The sequence below is a fragment of the Elephantulus edwardii genome, unplaced genomic scaffold (assembly GCF_000299155.1).
Source record: "Elephantulus edwardii isolate Elephantulus edwardi_28Jun2011 unplaced genomic scaffold, EleEdw1.0 scaffold00026, whole genome shotgun sequence".
In the NCBI taxonomy this organism is placed as follows: domain Eukaryota; kingdom Metazoa; phylum Chordata; class Mammalia; order Macroscelidea; family Macroscelididae; genus Elephantulus; species Elephantulus edwardii.
In genome coordinates, this window is record NW_006399776.1 from 9,247,359 (window position 1) to 9,266,822 (window position 19,464).

General features: G+C 41.6%; 1 protein-coding gene across 4 annotated transcripts in view; it reads left to right on the plus strand.

Moving 5' to 3' along the window:
• Positions 1-9,658: 9,658 nt before the first annotated feature.
• RASGRP1 (RAS guanyl releasing protein 1 (calcium and DAG-regulated)) overlaps positions 9,659-19,464 on the plus strand; it is a 108,791-nt gene continuing 98,985 nt past the window's right edge. For 2 of the 4 annotated variants that reach the window (XM_006883034.1, XM_006883035.1), the window contains exons 1-2: positions 9,772-9,807; positions 14,480-14,664. In XM_006883034.1, the coding sequence (XP_006883096.1) occupies positions 9,773-9,807; positions 14,480-14,664 (220 nt within the window). In that variant the 5' untranslated portion in view covers position 9,772. Of the gene's footprint in view, positions 9,808-14,479; positions 14,665-19,464 lie in introns of all 4 variants that reach the window. The other 2 variants (XM_006883032.1, XM_006883033.1) reach the window with 2 other exon arrangements.

Consider the following 19,464-nt stretch of genomic DNA (forward strand, 5'->3'; position numbering starts at 1 on the left):
GCTGTCCAAAATTGACTGAACATGCAGTTAAGATGTGTTAATGATAATTGGTGACTGGAATGCAAAAGGTGGAAACAGTGAAGAAGGAACTGTTATTAGAAAATGTGGGCTTCCTGGAGGACATTATGCTGAGTGAAATATCTCAGTCAAAAAAGGACAAATATTATATGGTGCCCCTGTTGTAGAATGAGGTTGACATTGGGGTGAGGGTAGGACTGAGAAAAACTGAATAAATTATGTTTACTGCATTGAAGCTAATGAGGGAGAGAATAGTTTAAAAGTAATATATTTTAGGGCATTATGATTATCATAAGACTCCGGAATGAGGGGGTGAGGATGTGCGGGGTTGGGGGGTGGATTGTGTACCAATGGAGGAGTTTGTCTTTTGCTTTTCAAGGAGAGGAGCGAACTGAGAGTGGGGTGGGTGGGGAGAAAAGTGTAACAATGAATGAATGGAATTCCAAAATCTCTGTAGATATTCATTGAAATTAATAATAATAATAAATTTTTTTAAAAAAAGAAAATGTGGGATTCATGATAGAAATGAGGCTGGAAATAGAATGATCAAATTTTGTATTTTCAATGATTTATTCATTGCAAAGACCAACTTTAAAAGACAGAAATGGTGACTTTACATACAAGCTTCACCTGATTGGCTACACAGGAATCAAATTGACTACAAGTGTGGAAGAAATCCTTGGAGATACTCAAAATTGGCATTCAAAATCAGGTCAGGTGAAGATTGAATCAGACCATCAGTCACTTGTGGGCCTGTTCAAATGGAGGCTGAAGAAAGTGAAAATAAGTCCAGACTAACCAAAATATAATTTTTAATCTATTGTATCTGAATTTCAAAATAATCTTGAGAATAGACTGAACACCAATGATGAGAGAAGAGATGAGTTATGGGGTGATATCAGGGATATCACTCATGAAGAAAGAAGATTATTACAGAGGAGAAAGGAAAAACCAAAATGGATGACAGAAGAGACTCTAAAAATTACACTACAGCATCCAAAGGCCAAAACAAAGGGGAAATATGCTCAAGTGAAAGAGCTGAACAGAAGATTTGAAAGGGAAGCTCAAAAAGACAAAGCAAAGTATTACAATGTAAGATACAGAGAACTGGAATTGGAGAATAAAAAAAAGGAAAAACTCACTCTGCATTTCTCAAGCTGAAAGAACTGAAAAACAAATTTAAGCCTTGAATTGCAATATTGAAAGATGCTATGGACAATGTACTGAATGATCCAGAAAGCATCAAAATAAGTAAAAGGGTTATAAAGAGTCACTGTACCAAAAAGTACCTACTTACACTGAAAACTTTCACGAAGTACCATATGAGCGGGAGCCAATGGTAATGAAGGAGGAAGTGGAAGCTTCATTGAAAGCATTGGCAAAAATAAGGCCCCAGGAATTGACAGGATACCAATTAACCTGTTATAGCCCTGGACGTTCTCACCAGTCAATGCCAGGAAATTTGGAGGACAGCTACCAGGCCAATGAATGGGAAGAGGTATATATTTGTTTCCATACCCAAGAAAGATTGTCCAATAGAATGTGGAAACTGTCAAACAATAGCATTAATATCACATGTGAGAAAATTATTGCTGACAATCTTTCAAAATTAGCAGAAGAATCTATTCCTTTGAGCTGTGGTGTTGGAAAACAGTACTGAACCTCTGATGAATGGTAATATGTCTTTAAGAAGGTGCAGCAGACAGGGGGCCATTTGGATGATGAGGCTTTGACTCACATACTTTAGGCATGTGAGGGGCTATTCCTTAAAGAGGGAGAGGATGCTCAGAAAGCCAAGTGTTGACAAAGGAGAGGAAGACCCTCGAACAGGTGGTTTGACATGATGACTGCTGCAATGGACTCAAGTGTGTCAGGCAGTGTGAGGATGGCACAGGATAGGACAAGATTAAGATCTGTTGTTTGTAGGGTGGTAATGGGTCATACTCAACTCAATGGCACCTACCAACAACAACAACAACAACAACAACAACAGTTCTTTGCATGTTGATTGTGGATCCAAGTAAAGTAAAATAAAATTGCTGATAATATCAACTTTTCTCCATTTATGATCATATTGGTCCGGTTGTGAATTTTGCTGTGTCTTTATGTTGAAGTATAATCTGTACTGCCATAGGCAGTCTCTGATCTTGTAAGTACGTCTTCTTCACTTTCAGTAAGGTTGTGATATGCATATGGCAAGTTGTCATTGAGTCTCCTTGCAATCTTGATTCTACATTCTTCATTATACAGACCAGTTTATCAGACTATGTTCTCAGCACACAGACTGAATAAGTGTGATAGAACAATACACCCATGACATGCACCTTTCCTAATTTTAAACCATGCAGTATCCCTTTGTTCTGCCTGAATGACTGCCCCATGGAGTGTGCACATGTTCCTCATTGGCACAATTAAGTGCTTTGGAATTTCCATTCTTTGCAATGTTCTTCATAACTTGTTACGATTCATATAGTGTAATACCTTTGTATAGTCAATAAAATACAGGTCAACATCTTTCTAGTACTCTGCTTTCAGTTAAGAATCCTCTGACTTCAGCAATTATATCCTCCATTCTACTTCTGTTTCTGGAGCTTGGATTTCTAGCAGTTCCCAGTCCATGTATTGCTGTCACTCCTTTTAATTACCTTTAGTAAGATTTTACTTACTTACATGTGATATTATTTATTGAATAGATGGCATGTCTTGAATAGATGTTAGCAATAATATAAGTTACAAAAGAAGAAACAATAAAAAGTAATACTCCTTCCTACTTTTTGTTACCACCTCACTTTACTACTGTCAATTACTGAGGCCCAGTATTATCATAGAGTCTCTGAGCAGTATAAATAGTTAATGTGCTATTCTGCTAACCAAAAGGCTAATAGTTCAAGACCACAACAGAGGTGTCTCAGAATGGAGACCGGTGATTTACTTCTGAAAACTATCAGTAATTGAAAACTCTATGGAGTTCAGTTTCACTCTAACAGTCACCATGAGATGGGGTTTGGTTATTGTTATCCTAGACGTATGCCTAGAGTTATAGTTTGTAAAGTATAAAACAAATTTAGTAATGGATCAATTTCATAAGTACTTATCAGAATTTTTCTAAAACATCATGAAAACAGGCAAGCTCTAGGGGCCTAGTGGCAAGAAGCTGCACTGCAATCTCAGAGGTGCATGGTTTGAATCCACCAGATGCTCTGCTGAAGAAGGAGGGACAATCTCCTCCTGTACCAGTCAGATCTGATTTGACGGTACACACAAAAAATAATGAAATAAAATAAAATTTTTAAAAAATGTAAAAACAAAAAAAACCATCATGAAAACAAAAGATACTTGAAAGTATCAGAGTATATCACGTTTTTGTTGTTGTTGGGTGCTATTTAATCAAGTACAACTCACAGCGAGTCTATGAACAGTACTTAACCCTGCTCTACCCTGTGCCATCCTCACCATCTGTAATACATTTGAGCCCACTGATAGTCACTGCTGCGTCAATCCACTCCCTGAGGGGCTTCCTTTCTTTTGTTGGCCTTCTATATCATTGAGTCAGAATTGACACACAGCTGGCCCTGCAGTGCATTTTACTGCCTCCAGATATCTTATCCTGATAAGGCCCCGTACCTCCAACTTCCAGAGCAAACTACCATCCCCTCTCAATCTCCTAAACAGTTCCTGTAAAAGAAAAACGCCTTTGTCTGCTTGCACATCAATCTGATCTTCTCTTTAAGTGGTCACCTGGCATTCTTTTTAGACCACTTAATAAAAGCCTGCTCATTACTTGGGATCACTTTCTTCTGTCACAGCTCTCTTTTTATCTGACAGAGAGCCACTTCCACCGACAATCCTCCACCCTTACCTTTCATCAGTCACTCCGGAACTCAGCAGTCAGAGAGAACCTCTTCAAGCAGAAATCAGATCCCAACACTCCCCTGCTCTGCTCAAAGCTTCCCAGGGACTCTCATCTCACTAGAAGTAAAAGCCATAGGACAACATGTTTTCCCATTTATTTGAGTCAGTTTCTTTAAAAAAAAAAGGCAACATATGTCACAAAATTTAGGATTATTTAGGTCAATCTGACTGAAAATATCATCTTTGTTAAATGAAAATGAAAATTACTTTAGATGTCTTTAGGAAGGGTACATCTACTTTCCACAGACAGGCAGTATCTTTCATAGTAACTGAAAGAGAGGATGACATTTCTCACTTCGTTTCTAACATATAATCTATTATAACTTTCATAAAATTGTCTTTGGAGATTCTTGGGGCACCTCAAAGATATAATATTCTCTAGAAAAGTTGTCCTCAGATATAAAAAGAGGGCAATGTTACATATGCAAGGAAAACCAAGCAGGAGTCCATCTGTAAGCCCCAAATCTGATGACTCGGATGCAAAAAAGGCCACTTCCTATGTGAGCTATTCCACCTAGCATTGGCCCAAGGTGGTGAGCCATAGGGAATTTACATATTTAATGTAATATGAAAGACAACGTAATACTTACTTGTAATAGTACAAGTAAGTGACTACGGATGATAGAAAGAGTTGAGCTGTGGTGCTGGAGAAGAGTTTTGAATATACCATGGACTGCTAGGAAAACAAACAGGTTTGCCATGGAGAGGGTAAAACTGGGCTGCTCCTTGGAGGCAAACTGCCTTTGAAAAACCAAGAGGGTCAGCTATGAGTCAATCTCAACTTAATGACAGATACAATAACAACATATTTGTATATACTTATGCATACATTTTAATTGTTAGCTGCCATAACAATCCCATGCACTGTAAAAGAAAACATTATTAGGTCCCAACGTGACTTTCATTAGTTGATTTTCCTGAAGTATATTTCCAGGTCTTTATTCCTAGTCCATCTTAGTTTAGAATTTCAGCACAGTAGCTACATGAAAGTCTCCACTGACAGATGGTGGCTCTGCTGAGCTGTACCTGCTAGGAATAAATCCCAGGTCTCTTGCATGGAAAACAAGAATCCTACCACTGTCCCTGTGTGTGTGTATGTGTATCAACACATATTGATATATATTTTTTCTTTTTCTTTTTTTTTTAAATTTTTTTGTGTGTGTGCTTGTACTGTCAAATCAGATCTGACTGGTACAGGAGGAGATTGTCCCTCCTTCCCCGGCAGAGCATTTTCTTTTTCTTTTGATTTTAACAAAAGTTTATAGAAAGGATGGGGTTTCATTCATTCATTATTGCAGATTTTCCTCAATCCCCCTCCAGACCCCTCCCCCAGCCCACTGTGCAATGCATCAACTGCTCAGCAGGAAAAGAATGGGCAAACTACTCCCACGTGATTTACTGCCTCTGAAACCCCACCGGAGGGTCAGCTATGGATCAGTTCTAACTCAATGGTACTCAACAACAATACATATAAAGGTCCATAATTACATACCATATATATATATATATACATACACACATATACACACACACACACACACACACACACAGTATGGATTGTTCCTTTGTTAGATAAATGAAGACTCAGTGGTGCAGGGAAGAAAACAGAAGAGGTTCTATTCTCAAGGGTAAAGCAATGATGAAATGGTGAAGGCCTTAGATAACTCAACAAAGGAGAACACATAAAAGATAGGTGGGTACAACACTAGAGAGCATATCAATCCTACTGTGGTCTGCAACTTAAAAAGAAAATTTGAATTTTTTTGGAAGCAGGAGTGGTAACCACTTCCAAAATAGCTTGCCTCTGAAAACCCTATGAACTTGGAGAAATGATGAAAGTTATACAAGTATTCAGGTCCTTCGTTCATAGGGTCTCTATGAGTTGCCTACAACTGGATGAAACTTATTAACAGATAATTTAGAAGGATCTACTTACTATTCTTTGGGGTCATCATACTCTGCCTATAAAAATGAAACTATTGGGTACTTTTCACATATGTCAGCTTGTTCTATGGGAGCTAAAAACCCTTTTTAAATCATTTTATTTTATTTAAATTTATTATTAATTTCAGTAAAAATTTACAGAGACTTTGGATTTTCATTCATTCATTGTTACACTTTTCTCCCCTTCCAGCCCTCCCCCCTAGAACACTACCCTCTTGGAAAAGTAAAAGAAAAATTCTTTCATTGTTATACAAACCCTCCCCCAGGCCTTCGCTCTAGACTCCTGTCATGACAAAAATACCTAATCACATATCCCTTTTAAACAGTTTTCTCCCTCATCTGTTTCAATGCAGTATACATTATTTATCCCATCTTTCTCAGTCTCTCCCCAACCCCAAGATCAGTCCTGTTTTACAACAGTGGCACCATGCAGTGTTTGTCCTTTTGTGCCTGAGATACTTCACTCAGCATAATGTCCTCCAGAGTCACCCATTTTAATAATATTGCATGAGTTCCTTGTTTTTCAATGCAGTTTAGTATTCCATTGTGTGAATATACTACAGCTTCTCTATCCATTAATTTGTTGATGGGCACTTAGGTTGTTTCCAACTCCTTACTATTGTAAACAAAGCAGCGATAAACCTGGGTGTGCATATATCTGCTTGGATGTCAGTTATGGTCTCTTTGGGGTATATTCCCAGTAGTGGAATTGCTGGGTTGAATGGTATTTCTATTTGCAACTTTTTGAGAAAGCGCCATACCGCCTTCCACCATTTTACACTCCCACCAACAGTGAATAAGGGTTCCAGTTTCTCCACAACCTCGCTAGCATTTGTTGCTTGCTGTTCTGTTAAATTTTGCTATTCTGGCTGGGAGGAGATGATATCTCATAGTTGTTTTAATTTGCATCTCCCTTAGAGCTAAGGATTTTGAACATTTCTTTATATGCTTTTTAGCTATCTGAATGTCTTCTTCGGTGAAGTGTCTGTTCATATCCTGTGCCCATTTTTCTATTGGATAATTTACCTTTATCTTGTTGTGATGCTCAAGTACTCTATAAATTCTGGATATAAGTCCCTTGTCTGATATGTCATTACCAAATACTTTTTCCCAGTCGGTGGCTTCCCTTTTTACGCTGTTGGAGAAGTTTTTGGATGTGCATAGGGATTTGATTCTTAGAAGATCCCATTCATCTACTTTATCTTCTCCTGGTTGTAGGTGGGAGCTAAAAACTCTTAAGACCTGATCCTGAAGCTCAAATAATTTATAGTTTAGTTGTGCAGAGGAGACATGACATAGAAGATTATACGGCAACATAAAGGCAAAAGATATAAATATTAGAGGGGAGAGGAGAAGTAAAGAGTTGGTTCTAACTCACCTGAAATACAGAGACTATCTCTTCTATCAACCAAGTCAAAGATGAGAACTAAGTAATGATGGGACAAAAGATGGACCATGTAGAAGGTGAGAGTAGAATTTTCATTATCCTCAGGCATGCATGGGATTTGGTTGATTGTGTTCTTTATCTTTCACGAAGCAAGGGGTAGGTACCATTTTATGGACATCAAGTTGTAACTGACTCAGAGCTGACCTCCTAGCAGGTTTAGAGGGGCTTCCGGAGGGGAGATTGTCCAAATCTTTCTCCTTTGGAGCCTCTGGTGGATTCAACCAGGTAGAGACTTGGCTTTTGGGTTAGCAGCACTGCCCTCTGCAAGCTATACCACCAGAACTTCCCCTTACAAAATGTCATAAACAGTGTAAATTTTTTTAACTTTAGATCCCGTGAGAATGTAATTCTTTAATAATTATCTGCCATCCACAGGGTACCTTCCAATATGTGGCTATAGCTGAAGTCTTAGTTCATATTCTCTAATAAGCTCTTCATGAAAATTCTCTAGAGAAATTTCTTTCTGGTCTCAGTAGCAAAGAATTTCTATTCTCTTGAGTGAATGGGAGTTGTTTGTCTCCCTTTTCTTGCATGTGACAGAAATGGAATTTTAGACAAGGCGTCCCCTTTTACCTATTAGAAAACCACTAGAATAATCTTGGTCCCACTTGTAGAAAGTGAGGCCTCTGGATAGTGCAAACTGCTTGAGTTCAATTGCTAACCTAAAATGACCTGCTTTCATCAAGATTATGGCGAAGAAAACTCTGTAAAGCAATTCTGCTGGCCAAGAAGCCCCCATGAAGGACTTTTACTCAGTTGCACAAGGTGTCTCTATGAGTCCTAACAGATTAGACTTACATACTTTGAAGCAGTGATTGAAATTCAGGTGAAGTTTCTAAAAACTATTTGTATTTTCTGGCTCCATTGTATATGCCTTATTTTTTATTTTATCCACATCTTGTAGATTATACCTTGTAAGCAATCTTTAATTTGCTTTTTCATTTGTTCGGGGTTTTTTTAGACAGGAGGACATATAAATATATGACAATATAGACATTAAACAGCAGAGGGAGGCTTTCCTATCCAGAACATAATGGCTAGAAAGATGACTATTATGCAGCTAGAATTAGAGCATATGACAAGGGTCATCAGTGTGTGCGAGTTCTTAGGACATCCCCGCAGTGATTACAGGGGTCCGGCAGATTTCTGTCCAGGTCATAACTCTCTCAGTCGTCTAATGTATGTGCAATCTTGGGCAAATAATCCTCTAACTTTATATTTAATCTGTAAACCCGTGGACTTTTAGTATTGGGGGAGGGGTGGCAAATTAAATGAAGTAATGTATTAAAAGTGCCCAGCAGAGCTCTTGGTGCCTACTACACATTAACATTAGATAGTGTTGCCATAAACTTCACTATCAATTGAACAAGCAGGAAGTAAGACCACTCTCACTGGCATTGTAGGAGACGGCAGCACTTCTCCTCACTTTGGCCTCCCTTTCCCTACCACTGTCTTCCTCTCCCCAAGGCCCCCTATACCCACGGGCACCCCTCACAATCTGATATGGATCACTCCTCCCTAACACACCGTCACATCCACTGCCCTTTGCCAGGGCACATTAGACGTCTTTCTTCCACTTTGGTGACACAGTCGCTAGAAAGCTACACTGCTGGTCGAGAGGCCACACCTTCCTTCCTAGCAGTTCATATTCACCAGCCGCTCTGTGGAAGAAAGGTGGGCTGTTTCCTCTCATGAGATAAACAGCCTACGAAAACCTGCTGGAGGGTCAAAAATGGGTCGGTTCCAACTCACGAGCAATGATTTTGAACATTTTACTACTTAGCAAAGTGCTACCAAGAAGAGACCTGGCTTGCACAGATTACATTAAATCCTGACCTATAAACCAGCCTGGTTTGGGCTCCTTTATAGCACGAGAGAGGACTTCAAAGAGCCAGGGCTGAAGTGGTGCCAGGCCCCAGAGCAAAGGAGGAGGGGTCCTTCGGACAGTCATTGTGAACTTTATTTTCTTGGGTTCAAGTGAAGGAAGTGAGCTCACACCTCCTCTACAAGACTCTAGGCTGGTGAGATTCAGGGTATGCAAGAGCCCCTCATCCCATCTCCTCTTTCGACTTAACCCTTTGACTGTGGGATGTAGAAGTCACAAGTTTAAAAAGAAAGAAAAAAGAAAAGGCAAGAGGCCCAGGCCTCTCTGCACTACCGAGTAACGAGGACAGGTTTCGGAGAAGAGCTGAGAAGCGCGGCACATTTCCTAAGGCCGGCCGATAACATCAGCGGCAGTCAGGTGGTTCGTGCGAGTGTATGCGCGCGCGCGTGCGAGGCGAGGGCGCGCTCACACAAAGTTTGTGCCTGCGGGTGCGCCTCGGTCGGCTCGGCTCGCCTGGCGCGGAGAGCGGCGGCGGGCAGCCGGGGGCGGCGGTGGCGATGAGTCGCGTCCCGCCGAGCCCGTCCCGTGGCGCGAGGTGAACCGGCTCAGGAGCACGGGCCGCGGCCATGGGCACCCTGGGCAAAGCCAGAGAGGCTCCGCGGTGAGTAAAACGGGCCCTGGTGCCCGGGTCCGCCAGCTTGCTTTCTTGGGGACCTGTTCGTTCTGGGGGCGGCCACCTAAAGTCCTCTCACCAGTGGGTGGCGGGCTGTCCGGGCATCAGGGTGCCTCTCACTTTGGGAAGTTACTGGCCCAGAATGGAGGGCGGCAGTGGAAGATCAGAGTCCCCAGCTGAAGTCTGGAGAGACAGGCTCGAGCACCCTGCGCGCTGTGCCCGGGTGGTAGGCAAGAGAGTTGGGGTTGGAAGCGGCGCGGCCGTGAGGTCAGAGTTTCTCAGGGCTATGCTACGGCGAAAGCTCTCCAGTGCCCTGGCCCACGCTCGCCTGCCCGCCTGCCCGCCTAATCCCCCAGATCCTCACTGCGAGGCTCCTAGGACTCCCACGCGCGGACTTTCCGCGCCTCCCGCACCTGCTGCGAGCGCGGGGTGTCACAGCGCCATCTGGCGGCTTCTCGCGGCTCTGTCTCCACTGGGCTCGGGCGGACAAGGCCAACGGCGTTCCCTGCTATGGGTTTGCACTGAGAGCAAGTGGAGGTGGTACCACTCGGTGCCTCTGCTCCAGAGAAGTTTCCAGGTCCCTGGGCCAATGGATTGTTTAACTTTCTGGATTGAAATCTTCAATCTCCTCTTACCTTATCAGTCTAAAAAATGTTTTAGGAAAGTCTTGGAGTCATAGAGAGTGAAGCCGAGTGACAGGAGTCTTGGGAGGAAAAAGAAAAGTAGAGACTAGGCAGTTTTTCATTTATCCCCAGAAGCAGCAAAACTGGAAAGCAGCAAAACTGGGCAACTAGATAGGCAGTTGGTTCCGTGTCAAACTGAGCAAGTTGTGTACTTACTTCACAATTCCAGGTTGTTGATTGCCTAGATTGGTGTGTGGACCTGCCCTGCCCAATTTACACAGCCAGTAGAGGCAGGAAGCTTTGCTCTGCTAGACTTAACCTACTTATATTCATTTCTCTCGGAGTAAAGGTTCTTGACCCTTGGTGCTCTTCTTTCTGACCCTCCCCCATGTTCCCCCTGCGTGTCCACCACTGCCCCTTGTCCTAGATTGTCTGCAGAGGGGCTGTGAAGGTCAGTAAATTAAACTGAGTATATGGATATGGCAGGACTAGAAAGAACCCTCACTAAAAAGAAACTAGCAAAAGGCCCTTCTACTGCAAAGCAAACCGTGGAAACTCCAGTTCTCTTCTTCCATTTCATCCTTTACTAGGCTGAGTTTCATTTACAAAAAACAAAACAAGTCAGGGTGATATTGTGACCTCTTTTGAGGTGCCTGTGCCTGGAGAGGATTTCACTGAAACTAGTTTGGAGGTTTAAACATCTTCAACAAATCCTATTGTACCTTGACCACTCCTACACTAGGAAAAAAAAAAATAAATAAAACCAACCAAAAACACAACCACCACCTTTCAGCTTCTCTAGTTTTTCTTTACTTTCTCCTTTTTTTAATTCACAAAGGAGCTGGCCAGAAAACATTTGGCTATTATCCTTTTAAAATATGCCTTTGCAGACTCAAAGGTGATTCAGTCTATGGGTTGGTCATTAAAACATTCTTCTACAAGCTTATAATAAAGCATTGTATAAATCCTTATCTGACCCATTTTACCAGAAGAGATAGAGTAATTTGAAGGTTTGTCACAAAGTCAAGAGAGTACATAGCAAAAGACCACAGTCTCCCAGTTTGTGATACAACTCCCTACTTTCCAAGACATTTTAGGTTGCTTGCTTGCTTTTAGTAGTTTCTGTTTTCTCTAGTTCCCTAGGCCCAAGCCCCCTGAGCTTCTTTGGTCTCTTTACATTCCAGAATACACTTCCCACAGTTGCCTCCCCTCATCCTAAATAGGCTCTTCAGTTTATTAATTTCTACCTGAATCTACCTTAATTCTTCTAGTTCTGGCAACAGAAAATCACCTTATATAAACTGATGTGGTTTCCCCCCGGTGACACTAGGAAACATTACCAGAATTAGAGGCCAAGGTTTAGGAAAATCCTGAATGGTCAGTGGCACCGACCAAGAAAGAAGACGAATCTTCCATGATGTCTTGGTTGAGAGTGTGAACTAGATTTCTTCTGGACCCCAGCAGGAAGAGTCCCGTCTGGTAATTCAGTTTCTAGTTGTGGTCACCCCTTCTTCAGGGCTTAAAGAGAGGTAGTGCAGAAGAGAAAGATGCCTCTGCTGAAAAAACTTTGTTTTCATCTTTTTCTGCCTCTGGTGGAGTTCTTAATGATGGAAAGACAGGAGCTAAAGCAAAAAGCTGACTAAACTAGACACTAGTCGCTAGATAGCAGCCTCAGAGTTAAAGAAGGTTTGGTGCTTCCAGGAAGATGGCACAAGGCATATAAGGCCTGGCTTTCCACTTTTCATTTCCACTGGTGGCAAGTAACCTTGCTCTTAAGGTGACCTCCACACCTTTGTAAGGAGGGGATTTGAAAAAGGACCATGAAGAGTCTAGCCACCTCTGTAGTTCTCGTGATGGTTCTGGCAACCCACAGAATGAGTAGAGATTGAAATTCAGCCTCTGTATTAGTTTACTCTTTTCCTCCAAAATGGAATTAACTTTTTCAATCTCTGTTCAAGTCTGCTTGCTTGCTGTGATGTAATGAGTAGTGCATAGTGCCAGGCATAGTACATAGTGCTGGGTATTAAACAAATAAAGCCAGAGATGGTACAGATTCAAATCCCACAGCTGGCTAATCTAAGTTGTACAACCTTGGCTCTGTCATTTAACTTCTTTTAGACTGCGCTTAATTGTTACAGAGATAACAACTTTCTAGGCTGTAAGCATTAAAGACCATGTAAATCCCCATCCTTCTGATAGCCTCGCTGTAGTCACTCAATCTGTGATGTCTATTAGTGTTACTTTCTGTTTTCAGATACTGATATAGTCCAGGGCCTGGGTAGAAATGAGTGATGGCCAGAAATTTGACTGAGTCTTGTGACACCAACTTGATCGAGAAGGAATCCTGCGTAGTATCAGCTCCCAGCCTTGTTGGGTCAGTAACTGCCCAATAGCCAGTCATTGGTTGGATTTACTGGACACCCCACCCCCACCCCAGTTGGAATAGAGCTCAGTGGCCTCCCAGTTCAGCACCTTGAAGGGGTGTGAAAACAGAAGCTAATGGGATAGAGCGCTGCTTCTGCCAGTCTGGATGCGTACCAAGGGGCCCCATAGTTCAGCACTCTGTCATTTAGCAGCTAGCCTCCCAAAATCTACATGTACCCCAGCATTTCTTTTTTATGTAAGATCTTCCTCAGTTCTTTCTGGATGAGATTGTATCTTGTTAAAGAAGCCTTCAAGCCACTCCAGCTGGAACTAAGCTCTCCCTGCTGTGAGAACCATCATCACGCTTCTTACCCTTGACAAGCATGAGACGTTTGGTTAAGATTCAGCTATCTTTTCCTGGCTTACAGCTGATTCTCCAGCTACATTTTTGTATTAAGGAACTTCTAATCTCTTTTTCTATTTCAGCTACACAGTCTGACATAGAGTATGTTTTTATAGTTATAAAGTACGTAGTCTATTTCATGCTGGTGAGCCCTGACCTATCACAATGTCTTCCTCATAGAATGAGGACTTATCAATTAATTTATATTAATTGATGTCATTGTATGCTTATCATAAGTGTCAGTAGCTAAAGTTAAAGACCTGAGCCATAATTTTCTTTTCCTAATTTCTCCTTTTTGTTAGTTAGCTGTGAAATTATCATATCTGCAATAGTGAGAAGAATAATATTCTCAAAGAAGCAATGCTACCCAGCACTATAAAACTTTGTAAAAGACTCTGTGTTTGTATACATATGTGCATGTGTCTATATTTTTATTAGCAAGGAGAATAAAATGCTTAATCTTCTACATATCATTTTCCCAATAACCTGAGGTGGTGCTGGTGAGGTCACAACCAAAGACAAAGCTAACTGTGTGTGGACAGAGGTGACCTGATGGACTTCCAAGGCCTTTTTAGATCTAGAAGTCCTTCTGCATTTAGTTCTGGAAGAAAGTTCTTAGAAGTTCTGCTTTGTTTTTTGATTGGTGAGGACTTGGTAGAATGACTTATAATAGACTGCCTGTGCTATTTATTACCAATAAAAATTAGCTTCTTAAAACCAGCCAAGATGTGTGAGAAAACCAGTCCTGTGTTTAAAAAAATCTCTCCATCACCACCACAGCCTTTGGGTTCTCAGCCTTTGATTTCTCCTCCAGTGTCTTGAAAGATATTTTCAAGGCTTCCTTCCCTTCTGCAGCATCCTGGTCCAAAATGAATCATTCTTTAAACTCAATTCAGTGGCCTACAAGCTGAAATAAATGCATATAATGCTGGGAGACAAGGACTGCCAAGATATAGTCTTGCCTGTCCTCCCCTTTGGGAACTAGGACACAGCAGGACAGAGCAATCGGAATGCCAGGATGCAGAGCCCTTGCTGAAACCCTGAAATCACACCTCGTTATTTGCTGTGGAGATGTTTCTTTAACAGCCAACCAGTCCGTTTGGTGCATTTGCCAAGTGGGAGTGGTATGTCTTCTATCAGCCCAACTCCTGGGATTAATTGTTTGAGCTCTACTCCTTTCCTCTCCTATCTGCTTTCCGAGCTCAGAATTGGCAGCTTGTTTGGCCCCTGGCTGCTCTGCTTATGCTCCCTGCTGTCTCTCTTTCCCCAGGAAACCTGCCCATGGCTGCAGAGCTGCCCCTAAAACAAGACTAGAGGCAAAGCCAGCCGGCAGCCCCTTCCCTTCCCATCCCAGCCTGGCCCAGGTCACCCACTTCCGAATGATGGTGTCTCTGGGACATTTAGCTAAAGGAGCCAGCCTGGACGACCTCATTGACAGCTGCATTCAATCCTTTGGTAAGTTGGCTAACTGCCCACATGCATTAAAAATAGCTGTATTATTTTTTTCCCAAAAAGTTCTTTATAGAATAGCAACCTAGATTGTTATTTTGCCTTTAAAAATAGCTGTTGAAAGCATCTTTGAAATGTTGGAGACAGTCTGCAGTGCCTATGGCACATGACTATGTGGGTGTATAATAGGTCGTGATGCAAGGTACAATTTAAAGTGAGAAAAGTTACTTGGGGAGTTTGCATTTCTATTTGTCTTAAGTTGGAGGTTTCTCATCATGAAAAATGTCATGAACTTATACTGTGCATCTGATGCTTGGACCCGTTGCCGCCCTTAATTTCTTAGGGCATACATGGACTGTTTTATGTGAGCAAACATTGTTACCAACTAGAAAACATTATAAACCTTTGAATCAGTTGGACGCCTCATAATAATTCCCCTAGAATATGTAAGGTAGTTGTGGTAGAATAGAAAAGGACTAAATAAAGCCAGATTGTCAGCAGCTATAAGGAATTGAATAACCAATGTGATTCAGGGTAAAAGGTCTGAAAAATAAGTGTGCAGGCACATGCACTGCCAGTGAAGTGTCATGTGTGGCGCTTTGTCAATACTCCAGGACAGCCTGTTAAAGATGCACTGTAAAGTGCAGCCACAACAATTATCTGAAGAGAGATCTTTTTTTTTCCATACTATGCCTTTGTTTGGATCAATATTTGTGAAACTATAATTGCAAATTACTAAATATCTGTTCCCTTCCAAAATAGGAATGAGTAGACATTGATGGGGAAATGCAAAGATTTCTCTCAATCCCGTTCCCCCTCTCCCTGTCGGTGTATTGCTCAGTCTCCTGCCATGAAGCAGATAAACGTGTGGTTCTGTGGCAATAGCCTATCTCAACCCCAGGAGCTGCTTAGCAATGCAGGGAGGCTTGATCACATCCCAAATGCACAACAGTTACTTAGATCTAGGACCTGTTGGTTTCAATGCTTGGTCAGATCTTCTTTCTAGAATTAGTTTCACCTATTTCAACGCTGATTTAAAGCAGTGGTTCTCAGATGTTGTTGTTATGTGCCATCACGTCAGAACCGGCTCCTAGTTGACTCTCCAGCAAGTTTTCAAAGGCTCTAAGTCACGGGAGAAGAGATTGCTCTTCTTTCTCCTGAGGAGCAGCTGGTGGATTCGAACCCAAGTCTTCGGATTGACAGTGCAGTTCCTTACCATTCAGCCTCACTTCTCAGACATTAGTGAGTGCGTCAGAATTACTTGGAGAGTTTAACACAGGTTGCTAGGCCCCACCCCTAGAGTTTCAAATTTAGGGCTAGGATAGGGCTCAAGAATTTGCATTCTAAGTCTCAGATAGCATTGATGCTACTGATATGAGAATCACACTTTGATAATCACTGCCTAATTGTTTAACTTGGGGGAAGAAAGAAGAAACATTTTTAAACTATTGCTGTTTTGTTGTTGTTGTTATGTACCATTAAGTCAGAACCAACTCACAGCTGACCCTCCAGCAGGTCTTTAGAGGCAGTGAATTTCACAGGAGGAGATTGCCTGGTGTGGTTGGTGATTTGAACTGTGTGTCTCTGGGATGGCAGTATGGCTCCTTACTACCAGGCCACCAGTGCTCCCTTTTGCTAGAATCAAATTGTAGTGCTAAATTAAAAGTTTAGCACTACAATTTGATTATATGTCTATTAATTTGTTTTACAATTTAATCTTTGTTAGGGGGAACCTGGGAGCAGAACGAAAGGCTTTCTATTTCAAAAAAATCTCCTTAGAAAATAACACATGTACAAAGATAATCCAGAAGACACTGCAGGCTAGTAAAAGCCGGGCTAAGGATGGGCTGGCTGTTCATCATGTGCTTTGCCTTCACCCACTTCCCAACTTAAGCAAACCACAACATCTCTAGGCACTTGTGGCTGTCACTGCTGCTGTTCTCTATCAAGGCAGTATGGCTTTTTCTAGAGTGAAGATTTTCATTCTCTCCCCAACTCACTGCTGAATAACCTGAGATCAAAAGCCTGTTCTTAATCCTGCTATCTTTATTCCTCCTTCCAGTCACACAACTTCGGGCTGAGTTCAGAACCACTTTCTTAACTTTCAAATAATCAAACATACAGGGTCAATTCTGAACATTTTCCCCAAAATAATCCAGCCTATTCCATATGCCTCTACAAATCCAACAAGAACAAAAGACATTGTTTTCTAGAATGTGTTGAATTTGAAAAAAAAAAAATTAAAATTCAAAAGTGGTTAAAAGTCCCACTGAGTCTAATACTTTCTTATCCCTGATGAAGATGCATTAATTAAGCTGTTTGCATCCAACTCAGTGCTAGGAAGTGTACCAGGAGAAATACAGGGACCAAAGGTCTGTCTCATTAGAGCTTATGATACTCGAGAAATGTACCATGCAGGACAATTATAAAGGCAGGGCTATAAGAAACAGAGACAAGCAGAACGAAAAACATCCTTCCTGAGTGGAGAGTCTAGTACGATCAGGGGAACAGCCACGATTTGCTGAAATCCCTCTTGAGCCAATGTTGTGGGAAAGCAGCAGGGTACAATCTCAGAGGTTTGTGCATTATGAGCTGCAGAGTTTCCTGTCACCAAATTTACATAAAGGAACCAAAAAAAGAGAACATTCTATGTCTGCAGGGAATAGCAGACAGAGAGCACCTTTCATCTGTGATTTAATGCACTTCTGGCTCTATAGTTATCAGTTGATGTGTCTACTGGGGAGGGGGTGTGAATAGAAAATGAGGTGGAGAGGAGAGTGAGGCTGGGATGCATCACAGGCCTGTGACAGCCAGTTCCGCCATCGTGCTTCTGCAAGTCTAAGAGGTGGTCCAAGAATAGGTCAGAAGTGAGGCTGATCTTTTTCTTGAATCTTACCTAACTGGTTATTTGCTCAGGTTTATATGAAAAAGTTTAACTTGAGCAAAAAGCAGTCTAAGTTTTCTTGAATGCATTTGTCTGTCTTCTCATTTTAATACCTGTTAAAAAGAGGGTAATAGTATTGAAGTGGTTTTTGTTATTATGCTTTGGTAATCTTGCTTCATGCCTTGCTTCTAGCCACTCTTTGCAACTTAAAAACCCCTATTTTGAACATAAAAGGAGCTTGTTTGCTATTGTACGCTGCCCCTCTTCGTCACACAGGTGCTTTAAGAGCCTTGAACTTATTCAGTCCAGACAATGGCCACTGAGCTACTGGCTGGTTACTTATATTTACTGCTCATTCAAATGAATTAAAATAAAATTAACTTTAAGTTCAGTTCCTCTAGCTATCACATTTCAAGTGCTAAGAAGTCACAGTTTCAGCTACCATTGGACAAGTGGAATATTTTTGTCATTTCAAAATGCTAACTTGACAGGCTAAAATTATTAGTAATGGGGAAAGTAACTGACAGATTTTCTGGAAACTATGGCACTTACATTTTGGGAACATCTCTATGTAATACTCTAAATAATGACAAAGACATTGTGTTTCTTGATGGTTATTTTACTTTGTTGTTGTGTACCATTGAGTTGGAACTGACTCATAACTGACCCTCCGGTTTTCAGTGGTGGTTAATTGCACTAGAGGAGATTGCCCATCCTTCTCTCTTTCTTTATTTTATTAACCATTAATTACCACCCACGAGTGTTGTCAGAGAAAGAACCCTTTAGAATGCTGTTAAGGATGGGTAGCCAGCACTTACAAATTAAGGGTACTTTAGAAGGCATCTAACAACTTTCCCAGTTCACTTACAGTGTTACAGATCTGTGATTAGAAACTTGGGGCCTTGAGTCACAGTTCACTGCTTTACTCATTAAACACCCAACTGCTACCTTGTTTTAATCAGAGGCCATGCTTTACATTCTCAGTATGTTAGTGCTAGTTGATCCACTCTTCAGTGAGCATCATGAGGCGAAGTATTACAACTTGTATATTTATATGTCAATTGGTATACCATCTATTCCAGGGGCCTTATTTTTTGCTATTTCCTTCAAAGCAGCTTGAACTTCTATATTTGTTCCCATCCCAAAGAAGGGCGACCAAACTGAGTGTGGAAACTACAGAACAATATCATTGATTTCACATACAAGCAAGATTCTACTGAAGATTATCCAAAAACGACTGGAACAGCACACCAGCAGAGAACTGCCAGAAGTCCAGGCTGGGTTTAGAAGGGGTCGTGGTACTAGGGATATTGTAGCTAATGTTAGATGGATCTTAGCTGAAAGCAGAGAATACCAGAAGAATGTATATCTGTGTTTCATTGATTATGCAAAGGCATTTGACTGCGTGGATCATAACAAACTGTGGCTGACACTGAGAAGAATGGGAATCCCAGAACATTTAATCGTGCTAAAGCGAAACCTATACTTGGACCAAGAGGCAGTCGTCAGAACAGAGCAGGGCAACACTTCATGGTTCAAAATTGGGAAGGGTGTACGCCAACGATGTATCCTATCTCCATACCTTTTCAACCTGTAAGCAGAGCAGATTATCCGAGAGGCTGGGCTCTATGAGGAGAAGCGTGGCGTTAGGATAGTTGGAAGATCTATCAACAATCTGCGTTATGCAGATGACACAACCCTGTTCACTGAAACTGAGGAGGACCTCATGCACTTACTGCAGAGGGTCAAGGACTGCAGCCTCCGGTATGGACTGAGGCTCAATGTCAAGAAGACAAAAATTCTCACCACTGGACCAATCAGTAGCATCAAGATGGATGGTGAAGAGATTGAGATTGTTCACAGCTTCAGTTTGCTCGGCTCCACGGTCAACACTCTTGGCACAAGCAGCAAGGAAATCAAAA